Here is a 16761-nt window from a genome sequence, read left to right as displayed (position 1 = left end):
TGCTGTACTCCACATGGCTTTCACATCTATCTTTGCCATAGTCTGTGTTTGGATTTCAGAAGAGCCTGTCAGCTTTGCATTTCCTCAAGTCTTAAGAAACAGGCACGGCTCAGCAGGCGAATGTTAACTTCTCATACGTCTTCTCACTCATATGAGTGAGCTTTGCAAATAGATCAGTGACGTGGGAAAAGTCAGTATAAAATCAGTGTCAGTAAGGGAGGTGACATGCTTGCTAAGATTATGAAAATTTCGTCGGATTAATTCTTCCAGAGAACTGCCAGTGTGGGACAGGAGTGTGCACCTCCTGGTGGATGTTCTCTTAGTCTTTCTCCTTCATGTGGATGAGAAAAAACCAGCACAATCGGGTTCATGAGCATCATTTTGCAGAGAGTTGCCTTTAAGGGCATGACTTTTTTCTTTAATTGATAAAGTTCTAACCAAAAGTGGTTCTCTGTTATAACTGAAGAGAGTCAGAGACAAGTGGATAGTGTCTACTGTCTACAGGCTGGTGAACAGCCTGTGTCTTCTGTTCCTGCTTTTTGCAGCAGTCTCTTGTGCATGAGCACTGCTTCTCAGGGCATGACCACTTTCATTCCTTGCTGTTGTGTCCATGCTGCTGTCCCACGAGTGTCACTGCTGTGGGGACACTGCAAGGCCCCTGCTCCCAGCCTGCTGGCACCCTGAGTGCAGCAGGAGGTGATGTGAGAGGCTGGTCACCTCCGCTTGCACAGCTTTTGGAGGCATGGAAGGGTGTCACTGTGGATCGACTTGCTGAGGGCTGTGGCAGGCCTGGGACTATAATTCCAGGTACTTAAAACCTGAGATTGTCTCGGCCCAGCTAAAACTGTGTGTGGAGGGCAGCAAAGTTCCAATGAGGTGGGTAAGAGGACAGAGGTGAAGGGCAGAGCTGGGAAAGACAGAAAAATTGGTGGCAGAGCTGGATTTGATGCTAAGCCTGGTAATAGCAGAAATGTGCTGTTGCAGATCTCAGCTGTGTAATTTTCTATTTTTCCTAACACAACTAGTTTTAAACAATGAATAATTTCTGAATTTAATTTTCTTGCACTTAGTTTCTCCTATGACTGCAAAACTCCATAGATGGTGATGATATTTTAAAAATTCTGTCGGTTTGCAAGTAAGAAAATATTTCTGATACAGCTCTCTTATGGCTAATGAAATAGCAGCTTACATGTGAGCTGGTATTGATGGCAGATTCAGTAATGACATGTGATTCAATTACTTTACTAGAGAGAGAAGCACTTAGACACAAATGTAAGATATTTCTGAAGCCAGGCGTCTGCTGGAGGTGATTGAAAATACACTATTTCTGCACATTTCTTCACATAATTACTGTGGAAAATATTGTGGCACTGCAGTTAAAAGCAGAGAGTTTTTAATGCTAATAGCTGTAGAAGGAAGAGAATTCCCAAGGAGAAATGCTATTCTATAATCCCATGCTAATCTCCCCAACAGAAAGCAGAAGAAGAGGAGCTTGTCCTCACACCTGATGGCACCAGGGAATTCCTGACATTTGAAGTACCACTGAATGACTCTGGATCAGCTGGTCTTGGTGTGAGTGTCAAAGGTAACCGGTCAAAAGAAAACCACGCCGATTTAGGAATCTTCGTCAAGTCCATTATTAATGGTGGAGCAGCATCTAAGGTAAGAGGGAACATCTGTGTACTTTGGTCGTCCTCAGTTTTCTGAGGCTGTTTTGAAAGTAACCATAGATTGAAGAAGAGTGAGATTGCTCTATAACTAGCTTTCTCCAGTTATACCATCAGAGGTAACATTCAGATTTATACTCACGTGTTTGTACCTCCCAAGATCTAAACAGCCCTAACAGATTCTCAGGAAGGAACGAGCCGTCTCTGGTACAATTCAATTAGTATACTGTTTGAGCAAACAGGTTATGATAATAGCTTGCAGTGCAAATCTATAATTGGAATAGGCATTTCTTACAGTGGCTGCAATGGAAGCTATTATTCCAGTGTTCATTTGCCCATAAACTCTTAGGACTAGGCATAGTTGGTTGATTATTTTCCTTTTGTTTTTTTCCTCTCTTCAGCAGACTAAGTTTCTTTTGTGTTGGTTTCATGTAACCGTCTATAATTTTTCCTTTCCAGGATGGCAGGCTTCGAGTGAATGATCAACTCATAGCAGTTAATGGAGAATCATTATTAGGCAAAACAAATCAAGATGCTATGGAAACCTTAAGGAGGTCCATGTCCACTGAAGGAAACAAACGGGGAATGATTCAGCTTATTGTGGCAAGGCGAATAAGTAAATGCAATGAGGTAATAAGCTTTTGATGTCGGGACTGGGAGTTTTCACTTCTATGTTATTTGTGTTTACAGGAGATGTCATGTTTCCTCTGAGACTTCAAAAATAATATTTGAGAATTTAAAGAGAGTTACAAAATGATCTGACTTCAGTGTGAGGCATGCTAACGTTATTACTGATCAATAAAGTTTTTCTTTTGAGTATTTTTGTCAATGAGAAACAGGAAACACTGAATAAAACTATATTGATTTTGTAATTGGATACTACTGTTAATGTTATTTTTTCTTTGAAGTTTTTTATGTAGGTCTATTAAATCTTTCATTTATAGACTTTGTGTTAACTGATTTATTTCTTTGTCACTTTCAGGATTTTTTATTAAGCGTAGAGCTTTTATTATATTATATATATTATTATATTTTATCTAAGTGATTAAACGTTTCATGTAAATATTCTGCAAAACTCGTTACAAATAATTCTGTAATTTTGAATTTTAACTATGTTGTGTCTTGGCCTTACTTACCTTGCAGGTAAGTATAAAATAGTGAATTCAGGGTGAAGTGATGATTCTTTTTCTGATTATTTGCAACTGCTGTCTTCTCCAGAGAAATGTGAATGTGTTGATGTTTTGAAACTTATTCATGATTTCTAATAGTTTAACTTTTATTTGATGTAAATAGTGCTATTCAGTGGTAATATGTGGACATATGATATTGAGAAGTACTGCAGATGCTGTGGAGGACTGAATTAGGCTTCAAAATGATTTTAACAAGTTGGACAAATGCACTGAGTTAAATAGGGTACGGTTGAATGGCGGGTCAGAGAAGCATCTGCTCTTAAGACATCTAAAAGCCAATTCTTTCATTCTTGTTAACACCAGTACGGTCTTATTGAGAACATTGTTTCTTAATCATCATGCTTCAAAAATGATGTGCACAAATTGGTTTGGTATTGCTGCTACTGCCCAGGGGGAAAAAATAGTTTGTTTTTTAATGCATAAAACTGATCTTTAAAAATTTCAGTCCTCGATGTATTATAAAATCATGTTTGAAAAAGACACTAACCTCTCTGAAAGTATTAAGTACCTCTTCATTAACTGCTTATACACAGCTTTTATAAACATACATATATTTACATGTACACACTGCTAGAAAGCCAGCTTGGATGCACATGGTTTCTCACTTGGTGTTGAAGGAATTCTGGTCTTTTTGTATGTGGTGATGTCCTGTTCTAGCCCTAACAGAACTTGAACTTTAGACTGTCATTTAGACACTGTTCCTTATTTCTACCCAATTTCAGATGCATTTTATATGTAACTACATAAAAAGGGTGAAATATTTTAGACTATTTCTCTGTTTAGTATAATTTTTTCTAAAAGGATGTAGAAGATGTTTCCTTTTCTTCTGGTGAAAGTCTTCTAGATTGAATTTATCGAGACTGTTTGTAAACGTGATGGAGAAAATCCAGTAGTGATGAAGCAAAGACATTTCTCTTTAAATCTGATAGAATTTTTATTCACTTAAGTTGAGAACAGTTTGGTGCCCTATATCTCCTTGACATTTAGTATGATTTATTTTGCAAAAACCATGTGCCAAAAACAGCACAGCAAAGTCTGCAGTATATGTGCTCCAAGATGAAAGAACTGATTTTGGAACCAGATTTAGATACCCTGAAATGTATCTGCACAAGGGCAGGACAGGGAGCTCTGTCTGGGCCTCCTTTACAGTTTTTTGTGCATTTTCCCAACTCCTTCAGAAACTGGTGAGATGAGCCATAATGATTAGGGAAAGCCATGATATGCCATTATTGCTCTAGTGATCATCTTTACAAAATAACTTTGGTAAGTAATTTTTCTCAGGAATTGTTGCTTTCATCACACTCATCCAAAGGAAATACGATGTCGATACTGTTTGCATATTTTAATGTGATGAAAGGACTTACTAAAGCTGTTTACCTGCTGATCTGGCAGTATTCAAGAAGTCGCTTTTCTGAAAGTCTTGCAATGCCCAGACTTGAACGAAAGGAAAAGAGGGAATGTTTTTCTTGGCATTTTGCAATTAAACGCCAGTTCCTCCTTCAAGAACGTGACAGATTTAAACTTTAGATATTATTCTGCTGATCTAATACTGATAAGCTGTGATAATGTTATTCCTGTATCTTGGATGAACACCATATATGAGTATGTTATTCAGTCAGCTTAGTCCCTGAGTAATGGCTGTATGGACTGAGACCTGGAGAACAGTGCTGTGCACGTGAGGATCACAGTGACATTCACTTTCCCATGGAGTGGCAGACACTGGCCATGTCTGGCAGCCTTGGCTATATTATGCTTAATTCAGCAACACAGATTACTTAGACATGCTAGTACACAAGCTGTCCCCTTAGAACATTCCTGTAGCTGCCACCAGCAAAGATTTTTAGTATTAGAACACAAAAGAAATTACATTTGACTGAATGAGTCAAATTCAGTAAAGAATAAAGAAGAGTAAATCCTATCTTAATAAATCCCACCTTTTACCACCATCGAACAGAATCGTTTATATTGGAAAAGACCTTTGAGATCATTTACTCCAACTATTAACACAGCACTGTCAAGTCCACCACTAAACTATGTCCTTAAGTACCACATCTACACATCTGTTGAAGACCTGCAGGGTCAACCGCAGGACTCAACCACTTCCCTGGGCAGCCTGTTCCAAAGCTTGACCACACTTTCCATGAAGAAATTTTTCCTAATATCCAATCTAAACATCTTCTGGCATAACTTGAGGCCATTTCCTCTTGTCCTATCACTTGTTACTTGGGAGAAGAGACTGACCCCCACCTGTCTACAACCTCCTTTCAGGCAGTCTCTCAGACTTCTCTTTTCTCCAGGCTAAAAAACTCCTCAGAAATGGGGATTTGTCTGGTTTTATTAAAGACAAAAAGAAACGTTTACCTTTTGAGAAAGTATTTCCTCGGTGTTTTCTATGCTTTTCTCTTTTCATTCTCCAAAGGAGTCACCATAAAATAACAGCAGCAACAAAAAAGGTCCTGTTCAGCTGTCTTTCCTTTGCTGATTCGGTGTTGTATGTGCACATTTTATGGAAAAAAATAGAGCTTTTTCTCTTGTTAGTCTGGCCAAACCATAGCTAAGTGGAACTGGCTCAGTTCTATTCCCTTGTGTGCATCACCACCAGCAGTTCTCATTCTGCTCTATCCCGATGCATGGTCAGTCCTGTGCCACAGTTCAAGGGCAGGCTTGGCTCCCTGGGATTCCCAGCCCATGCCATGGAGCAGCTGCAAGTGTCTTGAAAGGGAAATCTGTACACGGAGTGATAATACCAATGTAAAAAGCAATTATGCTAAACATCTGGATGATAAAAACAGTTGTTATCTAAATGATTAAAAAAAATAACAGCAAAAAGAACAACAAAGCCTTCTTTTTTCTTGGCTTCAAGTCCTGTAGTTGTTTTGCATTTGCAAAGTGAAACTGGCTTCTTTTACCATAGACAGGCTCTACAGTCTGCTTCTTTCTTCAGTTAAACTGAGTTTGAATTGGATTTTAAGAAAGTTAGTGGTATGGATACATTTCTTTTGTTTTTAATATTAATTTTCATAATCATTTAACAGCACAGTTCTGCAGATTGTCATTTTTGGTGTTCCAATTGAGACTAGGGTTTTCATGCACTTTTTGTGTTTTGGCTGCTGTCCTGGAAGAGAGGGACAGCTCAACCCCTGTTGTCCTGGGTTTAGAGAGGCAGGCGGAGTTGCTTCTGATCTGCTGCAGAGGAGCTGTCTCTTTGTCAGAAAGCTTTCTTTGGCTTCTTGAACATGAAACTGTTTCAAAACTTTGTGAATTGACCCTTGATACTCCATGCCAGCATTTTTCTTAAAACAGCTTCACAAGTTCTCATGTTGTAGACTAAACCTCCACAACAATTATAGTAACAATAAAATGTACATTAGCACCCTAAGAGTATTATCTTGTCTTCAGAGAGGCAGGGAGGAGATCATTTATATCATCAGCACTTCCATAACTGTAAACTCTAAAGAGACCACAAACTTCCCAGAAGGTAAAGAGAGTTTTATGCTGTTGTGGTTTTGCTGAACTGAAGATTTGCCTGTAGGAAGAATTTTCACTGACTCACCAGGAGATAGCGTGTAATCCATCCAGGTTTTCAAGTGAATTATCCTGTAGTAAATATTGATATAAGCATGGAGTGAGTGGTAGTTATGAATGAACTCCAAGCCAAAGCTATGTATCTGAGTTTTTCTCCTGTTTGCAATATGTCTATACAGAGTATGGCAATATAGTTAATTCTGTAAGCTGTACTACTACAAACCTTCCAAAACTTTGTTTAATATCTCAGCCACTCCAGACAAAATCACGCAGTTGTTAGATTAGTGTAACAAAAACAGTTGATCTGGGATTTGGCTAAATCTAATGTTCCCTTGCCGCCCTTTCAAAAAAGTTAAATATGCTGTTCTATTCTATGTTTTCAGCTTTCAGCCTTGCATGTTGACTTGACAACTTTCCTTATAAGCACAGAGAGAATCCTTAAGATACATTTTCAAAGCTGATCAAACAGTGGAAAAAAAAGGGAGAAAATAATAATATTGATGATGCTTATATGCAGGCAGTATTTAACATCTCAGTTTTCAGAAGAGATGGCCATCAGCTTTTTAGATCTTTTACTCAGGGTTGACATTTTTTAAATTGCTCAGATTTAAGGAGAAACACTGGAGCTGCTTGTTCTGTGTTCTGTTAATTAGTGATATTATTATGATTAGCCTGTATGGGCAAACAGCTGCTGGCTGTACCGCCACAATGCATTCGCAGCACTCAGGCACGGCTGTCAGGCAGATCTGTGCAGCTGGTGGCTATGTGCTGATTCAAGAAAATAAAGGTAATTGTTACTTTTGGAATCCTGTGCTTTTCAGTCCTGCAACCTGGACAGCTTAGAGGCACAGATTGCTGGTCTGCACTCTGTTCATGTCACATCCAGGCAGCACTTGTCTGCCATTAAGAGAGAGAGCATCATCATTTTCCTCAAAATGAGAAATTTCAAGGGTTTTTCTTGTCTCTCTCTCTTTTTTTTTTTTTTTTGACAGAATGAATGTCTTGCCAACCCTTCCTGAAATGAAGGTTTGCAAATAATTTGCAGATCCCCAGATTTCTTTATGTATGCCTGTTCATCTTTTGCTCCAGTTGAAAATGAGCAAACCAATAAACAGAGAAATAGTCGTGATTCTAGTCCATATAAGGACCTCATCAACTGTTTAGATAAATTGACTGGTAGACAGATCAATGAGAGAGACTTCGCAAATCAGTGGTTTCATTATAAAACAAACAAGCAAGCATTGTTTTTTTTTCCCCAGCATGTGTGGAAGTATAAGATATTCAGCATCATTTTTCCCTGCATGCATTACCTAGTTACCTACTTTGAAATATATATGAAAGGTTTGTCTTTTTCTTTCTCACTAGATTAGTCTTGTGCCGACCTTTTAGAATTTAACTATCAGAGTCTTTAGCATCTTCTCCAAACACAGTGATTTCACTGTTTACTCTTATCTCCAAGTCATTGATAAAGCTGTTTATCAGCTTAAGCTGTTCCCAGCTCAGATTCCTAGGGGAATCTACAACTCTTCCATCCTGAAGATCAAACTTTGTGTCCAATCCTTTAGTCAGTTTTCAACCCAGAAAATGAAAACTTCGTCCAGTCCCATGAAAACTTAGTTTCTCTAATGCCTTTAATATGAAGCCTTAATATAGACTTTTAAAAAATGCAAATTTATTATGTCCATTTCATTGCCCGAAAGCTCAGAGAGTCAGGATTTCCCCATGGACTTCTGCTTTCTCTGTGGATCCATGTCTGTTGCGCTCAGTGATCTTACTCTTTGTTGTAGATGCCACCATTTCATTTGGAAGGAGATCAGATGCCTGGTCTATAGTTCCTAAGATCCCCTCTAGATATCCAGGGAGCCACCAGTCTATGGCACCATGGCCATTCGTCAGAGTATGTTGAACATTTTGGCCGGCCAGTTATGCAGCTTCATGTTTGAGTTTCTTCAGAGCCTGTGGGAGAATGCCATCCAACCTGGGTGATGTGTAAACTTTTCACCTGCCCATTTAGTCTAATGTAGTTTCATCTGGCTGATCTCACTCCTCTCCTTATTTGCTGCAAGAATGGGATCAGGTGTGGAAATCTCCCCAGTATCTTTAGCAGTAAAGAACAAGGCACAGAAATCATTGAACTTTCCTACTGCAGACTTGTCCCTTTGTGCTCCTTTCACTCTTGCCGTCAAGGGGTCCATCTGTGTACCTTCTTATGTCTGATGTCCTGGGTGAACATTTTACCTTCAGTGTGAGCATCTTCTGAAGGATGCTGCTTAAATCTCGCCTTAGTTGTTAAGAAAATGTGTACATGGATTTCTATTTCGTAGTATTTTGTGTCTTCTGTTCCGCCCTTCTGTCTGTACCCATTTATTTTGACTTACCTTTTTCCCCTTTATCTGTTTTCTGTCCTTGTATCAACTCACAAGCTCCATCTTGACCCAGATTCCGCCCAGTAACCTACCACTAACTACATTTTGCAAAGTTGTGGGGGCTTTGTCATACCATTCTGAAAGCATTTTTTTGTCTTCTGCTTGCTTTTTAACATTGCCAGAACAAGAATGCAGTATTTCATATAAACACTGTACTAAATTTACATATGCCAGTGCAGGATTGTCCATGTAAGTCAAACCTGACCCTTTTACTGACTGTTTACCTACATTTTAGCATCTGGCAAAGCCTGTCCCTCAAGCAGCATCCCAACGTGGGTGGTAACAAAGAAAACAGTATTTAATATTGGTAGTAGTATTTTAAAAGTATCTCTGTTTTAAAAGGAAGGTGAAACATTTTGGACATCTTAACCACAGTACACAGATAAGAAAGGAAAAAAAGAAAGCCTGGAGAATAATTCTGTGTGGCAGAAAGAGCTTCAGTACCATAGATGCAGTGTAATATGTAGCAAATTTGTATACTGGCATCTTTAAAAACCGTAATGCTTGCATGCCTATATTTGGATAATTTACTTTCTGAAGGAAAAAGGGAGTCTGATTCTTGTTTCTTTGAAAAAAAAAAAGTTTGTTTATGTTTTGAATATTTTGGCAGTCTTCTTGTGCATAAACTTTTTTTCATATTTATGTGCGTAATTTCAGATAGGATGGATGGTAGTGTTTAAGTAAAAAGGAATGCATTATTTCTCCTTTTATCATCTAGATAAACAGCAGCTGGGCTAGTTAGTACAGACAGTGCTTTAGCAAACAGCTGGTTCTTATCTGAATGACAAAGGACCAGGGTAGAGACCCTTTTTTTTTTAAAAAAATAAAATCTTGTTTCTATTTTTATTTTAAGAGAATGGAGAGAAAAGGAGCTACAGGGAATCTGTAGCATGGGAGGTTTTATTGCATTTTTTGGAATATGATAATTTATTATAGATCAGTGCTAGGATCGAGAGAGAGAGCTCTCTCTTTTCAGTCTAGAGAGAAGAACGGTCAGGGGGCTCTTACCAGTCAGTGTCTATTAATATCTGATGGGCGTAAGAGGAAAGACCAATCCAGATTCTTCTCAGGGCTGCCCAGTGCCATGACAAGGAGCAACAGGAACAAATAGAAATACAGGAAATTTCTATATACATAAGAAAAGAATTTTCTTCTTAGACTTGAAACACTGGCACAGCTTGCCCTTGCTGACCTTGCTTTGAGCAAGAGTTTGGACTAGATAATCTCCAGTGGTTTCATCCAACCTCAGTTGGTCTCTGACTCTGAACTGTCACACCAAGGAGTGTTCCAGCTAGGGGCAGCTATTGATGGAAGGCAGTTGCTGCCTGGATTTCTTTTATTGCTAAGCCCTTAACAAAGTCAGGAATTGGTACACCTTTGTTTATATTACCTACTCTTTTATCAGTTAATCATATTAAATTATACCTGATAGCACTGAGACTGCCTAAGAGAAGGAACTAGAATGTGTAATTCAAGCTCTTTACTAGAAATGCATCAGGAAGAACAAGTCTATTTGAACTGCAATGTTGCTTTGGATGTTGGTCTCTTTGTCTTGCCCACAACACAGTTTCCAAATTCTGTGTTTTTTTTCTTACACAAACTTTCTGTTAACAAGGTAAGGAAAAGACTTTTTTTTTTTTTTTTAAATGAAAGCCAGTTGTGCAATTTTTGTTATTTTATAAAAGGCATGTAACTTTAGTAAAATATTTGTGTAGTTGACTGTTGATTCCTTTGTTTAAATCATCTTTTGAGATACTAATTTGAAATGGAAAAAGTTTTCCCCGTGGAAATTTTAAAATATGTGATCCATTTCACAAAACACAGCCATCTAAAGACAACACTCATTCTATTTCTTTTATCTACCCTGTACTTTATTACCAGGAGTGAATTTTCTATGTATTTCTCTGATTCAGAGTGATCTTCTTATCAGTATCTTTCTGAAAATCTCCTGAGATCTTTCCACAAATGAGTTTGAAAGTTGATGGGTTGTCACATAAAGGACTGTGCGATATGGCTCACTAGAAGCTGGACACTTTTTACATAAAGTCATCAATATAGCACTGGGAAAATAAATCCCAAAGCACTTTGATAGTTTCACACCTTACTTAAAGGCAGTGAAATAAAGGTTAGTTCATAATTTAATACCTGTATCATGCAAGTTTAAGCTCTCATGCAGTTTAATGTTGCTATGCTCTTTTTTCTTAGTGTGTTTCAGAATTTAACATTTCTCTTCAACTTGGCCTTAGATTCCTTTATAACGGAGGCTACAAATATTGTTTAATTTACTTTTCAGTAAAGCTGTCAGTTGTAATCTGCAATTTAAAAAAACTAATAGAACAAATCCTCATTTCACAATTTAAACCTTATTGAGTCTAATTCACTTGCACTGCAAGTTTATTATTCTCCTGCAGCTTGACGTGCCTCCAATTGTAATTGTGTTGACCCTCTGATGCTGTAAATCTCCCCAGTGCTTATCAAACTGGGAGAGATAAGTCTACAATTTGGAACTTCATTAAATATCTCATTTATATTAAACAGATGATGGCTTTGAAACAGAAATAATAATTTTTACAGAGTCTGCGACCTCCCAGTTGCGGTCTCCTCGACTGTAACGTGGCGTTCCGCAAAACTCCACCCCTCCGTGTACCGGGCGTCACGCCAGCGCCCGGATGTCACAAGTCATCAGTCCATCAGGCTGAATTCAAAGCCTTTGCTGTGGAGGCTGTAGCCGAACGCTTTGCAGCCCTTGAAGCAGATTTTTTAAAGTTTTTCATAGCATACATTTCTTAGTCATCTGGGAATTGCGGGTGGACTGATTAATAATGGGCAGCTGTTTCAAGAAGGAAAAAAAAACAACCAACAAACATGTTGCTTGTTACTGTAATTCCTAAAACTATGAACTACTCCTCTCGTGCTCATTTGGAGACTAGTACTTGGAATAAAAATTCCCAGTGGCTTCAAATAGTTTGCAATGTGCTCAGTTTCTTGCAGTGTCTGGTCCCCACTGTATTTCAATACATATGAAATAAATGCCATGGGATTTGTGTTAGGACATTGATTTCAAAATTTAACTATGTGCTTCAATATGTGTGTTGGTGAGAAGAGCTAATGCTTTGATGTGTGAGTTCATATTACTTTTCTGCAAAATACATGTATTTTTATAATATTTGCTTATTTTTTATATCACTGAATTCAGTTCACAATATTTAGGTGAATTGGTTTAATGGTCTCGGCGAAGCACCTTGGTAGCATTACTGAGAGCCCAGCAGGCTGCTGGAGCCCAGGTGAACCGAGAGCTTTAGGGGCAGGAAGGCTGCATGGTGTGAGGACTGGGGCCACAGCGTGGGGAGTCTCTTGTCTCTGCAGGGAGCAGCTGGGTCCTGGCAGACTGGGCATCCACACTGACCTGTGAGTGCACAGGTGCTTGTTCTCCTTATTCCCAGGAGCTGCCTGAGCCTGATGGGGTGGCTATACCCAGCTAGATGATATCAAATTGTTTTCTTTGCCTCACATGGGTGCTGCTTTCCTCTGAGCTCTCATTCTCTGGGGCTCACTAAGGAAAACTTGACTTTTTCTTCTGTTTTTGAAACATCTGAGAGGTATATGTAGGAAGACAGGATGACCAGCTTCAGCAAGCAAAGGCTGAGCTGGGAAGTCACTCAGGGAAGTCTTCTGAAGGAGAGCAGGTGGGGTAGGCAGGCGGCTGTACATACAGCGTTCTTCCCTGTGCACATGGCCAAGCAGCCCATCTCCATTCCTTCTTCCACCACATACCTCACTTGTCTTGTGATGCCCTGGAGAGTCTGGCTGCAGTTGTGGTGGGCAGGGATCTGGCAGTTCCAGAGGTTTGAGGACTAGGGTGGAGGGCACCCCAGCTTCCCATGTCTACTCTTTGGATGCTGCAGTGAGGGATTAGGGAAACATCCAAGCTGAATGAAGCATGTGAGATGTCTACTCTGCAGGCACGAAGGACAGAGCAAAGAATTCAAGTAGAAAAAGAAAGGTTACAGTGAAGTCTGACAACTTTTTGTTTTTCTTTCCCTCCTAACTACAAAACTTTGAGTGTTTCTGCATTGGTTACTAATATGAGTGGTGGGGTTTCCTAGGGTTTCCATGATGATTGCATTTGAAAGTGAGTTGCATCTCTTTGGCACCAGCAGCCCAATTCCAAATAGGAGTTCCTGTTCCATGCTTCTGACAGGAACCTTGATGTGTCCAGCTGTCAGCATGAGGAAAGTGGCTCAGCTGTCTGCTGATGGTGTTGAAAACAGCCCAAACTGTCTGTTTAAGAAATTGTCCAACCAAAATAAAATGTTGGGGTTTTTTTCACCAATTTTCTGCTGAAGGATTTGAAATTTGACAGGGCACCATGGGGGGTGCAATGTAAAGGGGTTAGAAACTTGGTCATTAAGCAGAGCTGTCATTGCAAATTATCTTTGTCCGGGGTGAGAAGTTCTACCTCATTTGGTGCTCAGACAGGTCTAGCCCTCAGGCAATTTGTTACAGTTCCCCCATGCGGCTAAGTGGACCCCGGGTGCTAATTTTTCCCTCTCTGTGCAGTTGGAATCACCTGGGAGCCCCTCCGGGCCAGAGCTGCCCATAGAGACTCTGCTGGATGACCGGGAGCGGAGGATTTCCCACTCCCTCTATGGCGGGATCGAGGGTCTCAGCGAATCGCCCACAAAGAACGTGGCATTGAGTAGGATAATGGGTGAGTCAAAGCAGCTCTGCTAAGCAGGGTGTGTTTTTATTCCTCTCTGTGATTCATTGAAGGGAAATTAATGCATTATGTGGGAATCAGGGAACACGTAGGTTGCAATGACCAACTTAAAACATGCCTTCAAATTGTTCCACACAAGCCTTCTGGATAGTTAATGTGAGAAAGAAAGTGGAATTCTAAAGTGAGTTTCATATCCTGTGGCAGGTGATAGAACGAATAGCAGTAGTATTTAACATGGTTTTTCAATGTCTGCTTTGGGACAATAAATTATTGTTTGGCCTAGGCTCCTTGTTGAGTCTTCAGTCGCATTGAAGTCAGTGACTCATGGGAATTTATATTTTTTTTCCAGCATTTCTTCTCCTCTGTTTCAGTCCTACTAAAATACAAAAATAAATAAGGCAAACCTGCATCCATTTATGCTTATTAGGGCATTTCATTAATTTGTTTGAATTTTTGCTTTGCAGGACACCAATTTTAAAGCCTCATAACTAATTTTAAGCATCCCTTGTGTAGATACTGTGCCATACCATCTGCGTGGTCCCAGTGGATAATGAGGTTATTAGCGGTTGCTCTGCAGCAATTCAACTTCTGATATACAGAGCTAGGTAATAAAGACTTGCCTTGCCACGGGAGTGGCTGGGTTTACTGACTAGGATGGGATTAGTTTGAAAGGATTTTCAAATTTAAACACAAGAAGCGGTTTGATGAAAATAGCACCTGACAGAAGACGCAGCGACTGCTTGCTTGAGTTGCAAGTTTTAAACAGAAGATATCTGAGAGTTTTCTTAGTGTCTTACATACACAGAATATATTAGAAAATGCTGCTATAGACTTGATATGAAGGAAGGCTGAACTTAGTTTTTAATTGCTTTAGGTTGATTTTCAGACTCAGAAAATTTAAAGTCTACCACTTAGACTTTTTCCAGTCAACAGTTTGTGTGTATTTTTCACCCTATTTTGGGGTTTCTTTTTTTTTAATTTTTGTATTTTGGGGTTTGCATTTTGTTTGTGGTAACAGAATAAGATTGCTGTTGAAGTCTCTGAAAATCCACAAGTTTGCTCTTTAGGTCTTTAGGTATTTATTTTATTCAGTGTTCTGTCCTTTTTTTTTTTTTTTTTGTGTTTGGGCAACAATAATTGGAAACAAATATTCTGTTCTATTGCATTTCATTTTGTGCAGCTTGGAAGAAAAATTGTGTACATGAAAATCAAGGAAGCGTGAAACCTTGTCACCCAAAGTCATATGCTCTTAAAGAGAAACATTTAGAAAAAAACCTATTTATTTGTCAACAAATTTAAGGAGTGATAAAATAATTTGGAGTCTTTAGCACTACCATAGAAAGAACTAGTTCTTGTGTTGTCAAGGCTTTAGATAAAAGATTTGTAAAGCGCTGCCTTCTGCTTTTTCCATCAGTGCTGCAGCGGATTTACACACAGAGCTCATATAAGCGTTAACAAGTTATCGCTTAAACACCTTGTCCATTGATGGGAGAAGAAACTCAGCGAGTCTGTGTGCATGTGTGTCAGCAATGCAGTTTACTTCCACATCAAAGGAACACAGAACTTGCCATGCCAAATCGAACTCGTAGTTCATCAGTCTGGTATCATCTCTTTAGCAGTAACCAGTAACTGATGTTTCAACAAAAGAAAAAAAAGTCTTTCCAAAGCTTTTGAAATCCAATGCTTTTAGAATACCTCTGCACTGTGAACATAGGAGAAAAAAAATTCATCCTGCATTTTCTAAGTTTTTTATAACCTGAAGTTCAAGTTTTGATCTCCTGTGAATCATTATTTTTCTGTATTGTTTTCAGGAACCAGGAACTATGTAGAAAATTGGTTGGTTGCAACTTAAATCCATTGATGCTTTAGTGGAAGCACATGGAAAATCAAATTTTGCCTGAAACCCGTAGTAAATGTGATCTAGTGCAGTGTAACTGAAAAGTAGTCTTGCCAGAACTAACTGGGCTTTTCCCTTCTGCAGCTTCACAGAGCTGTCATGTATAAATCCAGTTTTTAGGGAACTGTCAGTTTTCTAATAGACTAATTTTTCTGAATTAATCAGTGCCACTAAGTTAAAACTGCAGTGTTCACAACCTTTTGTGTTATTATTGCATGCAAGTTTTCTTGCAGTGCCAGAAAGATGACAGAAAGCCTGTTGCAAGAGATAAGTTCAGTTGCTTGTTTCAGAATAGCTAACATTTGTAAGACCCAATAATTTATTACGTAGTGGAATTCCCGTCCTTTTAGCATTGATAATAAGGTAAAACTCAGAACTTTTTTTATTTTCTTGAGAATGTTTATGTTACATGACTCTTCCAGAGTTTTTTCCTCTCTTGAAAATTGGCCTAAAAGTGAGGATTACTCCTAAGAACCATCTGGCTGAGGAAGACAGGAGGTCTGTACCTTACCATGGTAGCCCTGACCATGAAAACAAGCCAAAAAGGAGTGCTTTATGCAGTGCTGGTTCCCTTGAGTGCTCTCCCCATATCAAGAAGCCCTCTGACTTAAGGGCTCTCTGAATCATCTGATGTCTTTTTATTTACCCCTCAATGAGCTTAACTATGTAAACTTTTAGTACTCTCAGTACTTATTAGTGAGGAGGTCACAACTTGTTTCATGGGTGAAGGAGTAGGTCTTTCTGCTGCTTTTGCTATTAGATAAAATTGATGGATTTGAGTCCTTCCTATTCAAAAGTCTAGAAAATACCTGCTGTTTTTAGTCATTGCTTAAAGTTGGAAGGAAGCTTTTAAGAGAGTTTTGTTTCTTTTAAATACACTAATGTAATTTTCAGGAAAGGTGTTAAAGACAATTTCCTTACTCTTTCAATCCATAACTGGCAGCGAGAACTGGTTGTCAGAGCCTTGCTGTGAGAGTAGGAATAAAATACCAATTTTACAATGTGATTTAAATTATGTAAAATAATGTTTGCTTACTGCAAAAAGACTACATGAATCTTTTAATGTTTCTGATGATTCTCATGTTGATCTCCTTTTCTAGATGATTATTGCTATTATAGATTTTCTTATGCTTTTTCATTTTATAATATTTCTCTGAAAATTACTGATGGAGAAAAGATACAACTTTCTGTATTCAGGGAATAATATTTTTGAGTTTGATGAGGCTTTTTTATTTATACAAATTAGGTCTTTTAAGAATTAGATGGCTGAAATAAACTCTTATGTTTGTTTATTTTAATATTTTCAGGTTGCATGCTGTTAGCACATTCAGAATAA

The 16761-nt window shown here is 38.7% G+C and overlaps 1 protein-coding gene across 16 annotated transcripts in view; it reads left to right on the top strand.

The window, feature by feature from the left end:
• Positions 1–16761, top strand: part of PARD3 (par-3 family cell polarity regulator) — a 451653-nt gene that overhangs the window by 272188 nt on the left and 162704 nt on the right. For all 16 annotated transcript variants that reach the window (XR_010425367.1, XR_010425369.1, XM_064637293.1 and 13 more), the window contains 3 exons: positions 1474–1662; positions 2127–2297; positions 13369–13519. Coding sequence is in view for 14 of the 16 variants with exons in the window: in XM_064637293.1 (XP_064493363.1) it covers positions 1474–1662; positions 2127–2297; positions 13369–13519 (511 nt within the window). In the remaining 2 variants the exon portion in view is untranslated. The remainder of the gene's footprint in view (positions 1–1473; positions 1663–2126; positions 2298–13368; positions 13520–16761) is intronic.

This window comes from Pseudopipra pipra, chromosome 1 (genome assembly GCF_036250125.1).
Source record: "Pseudopipra pipra isolate bDixPip1 chromosome 1, bDixPip1.hap1, whole genome shotgun sequence".
NCBI classification, from domain to species: domain Eukaryota; kingdom Metazoa; phylum Chordata; class Aves; order Passeriformes; family Pipridae; genus Pseudopipra; species Pseudopipra pipra.
Note: the sequence above shows the minus strand (reverse complement) of the source record. Positions and strands in the feature narration are given on the sequence as shown.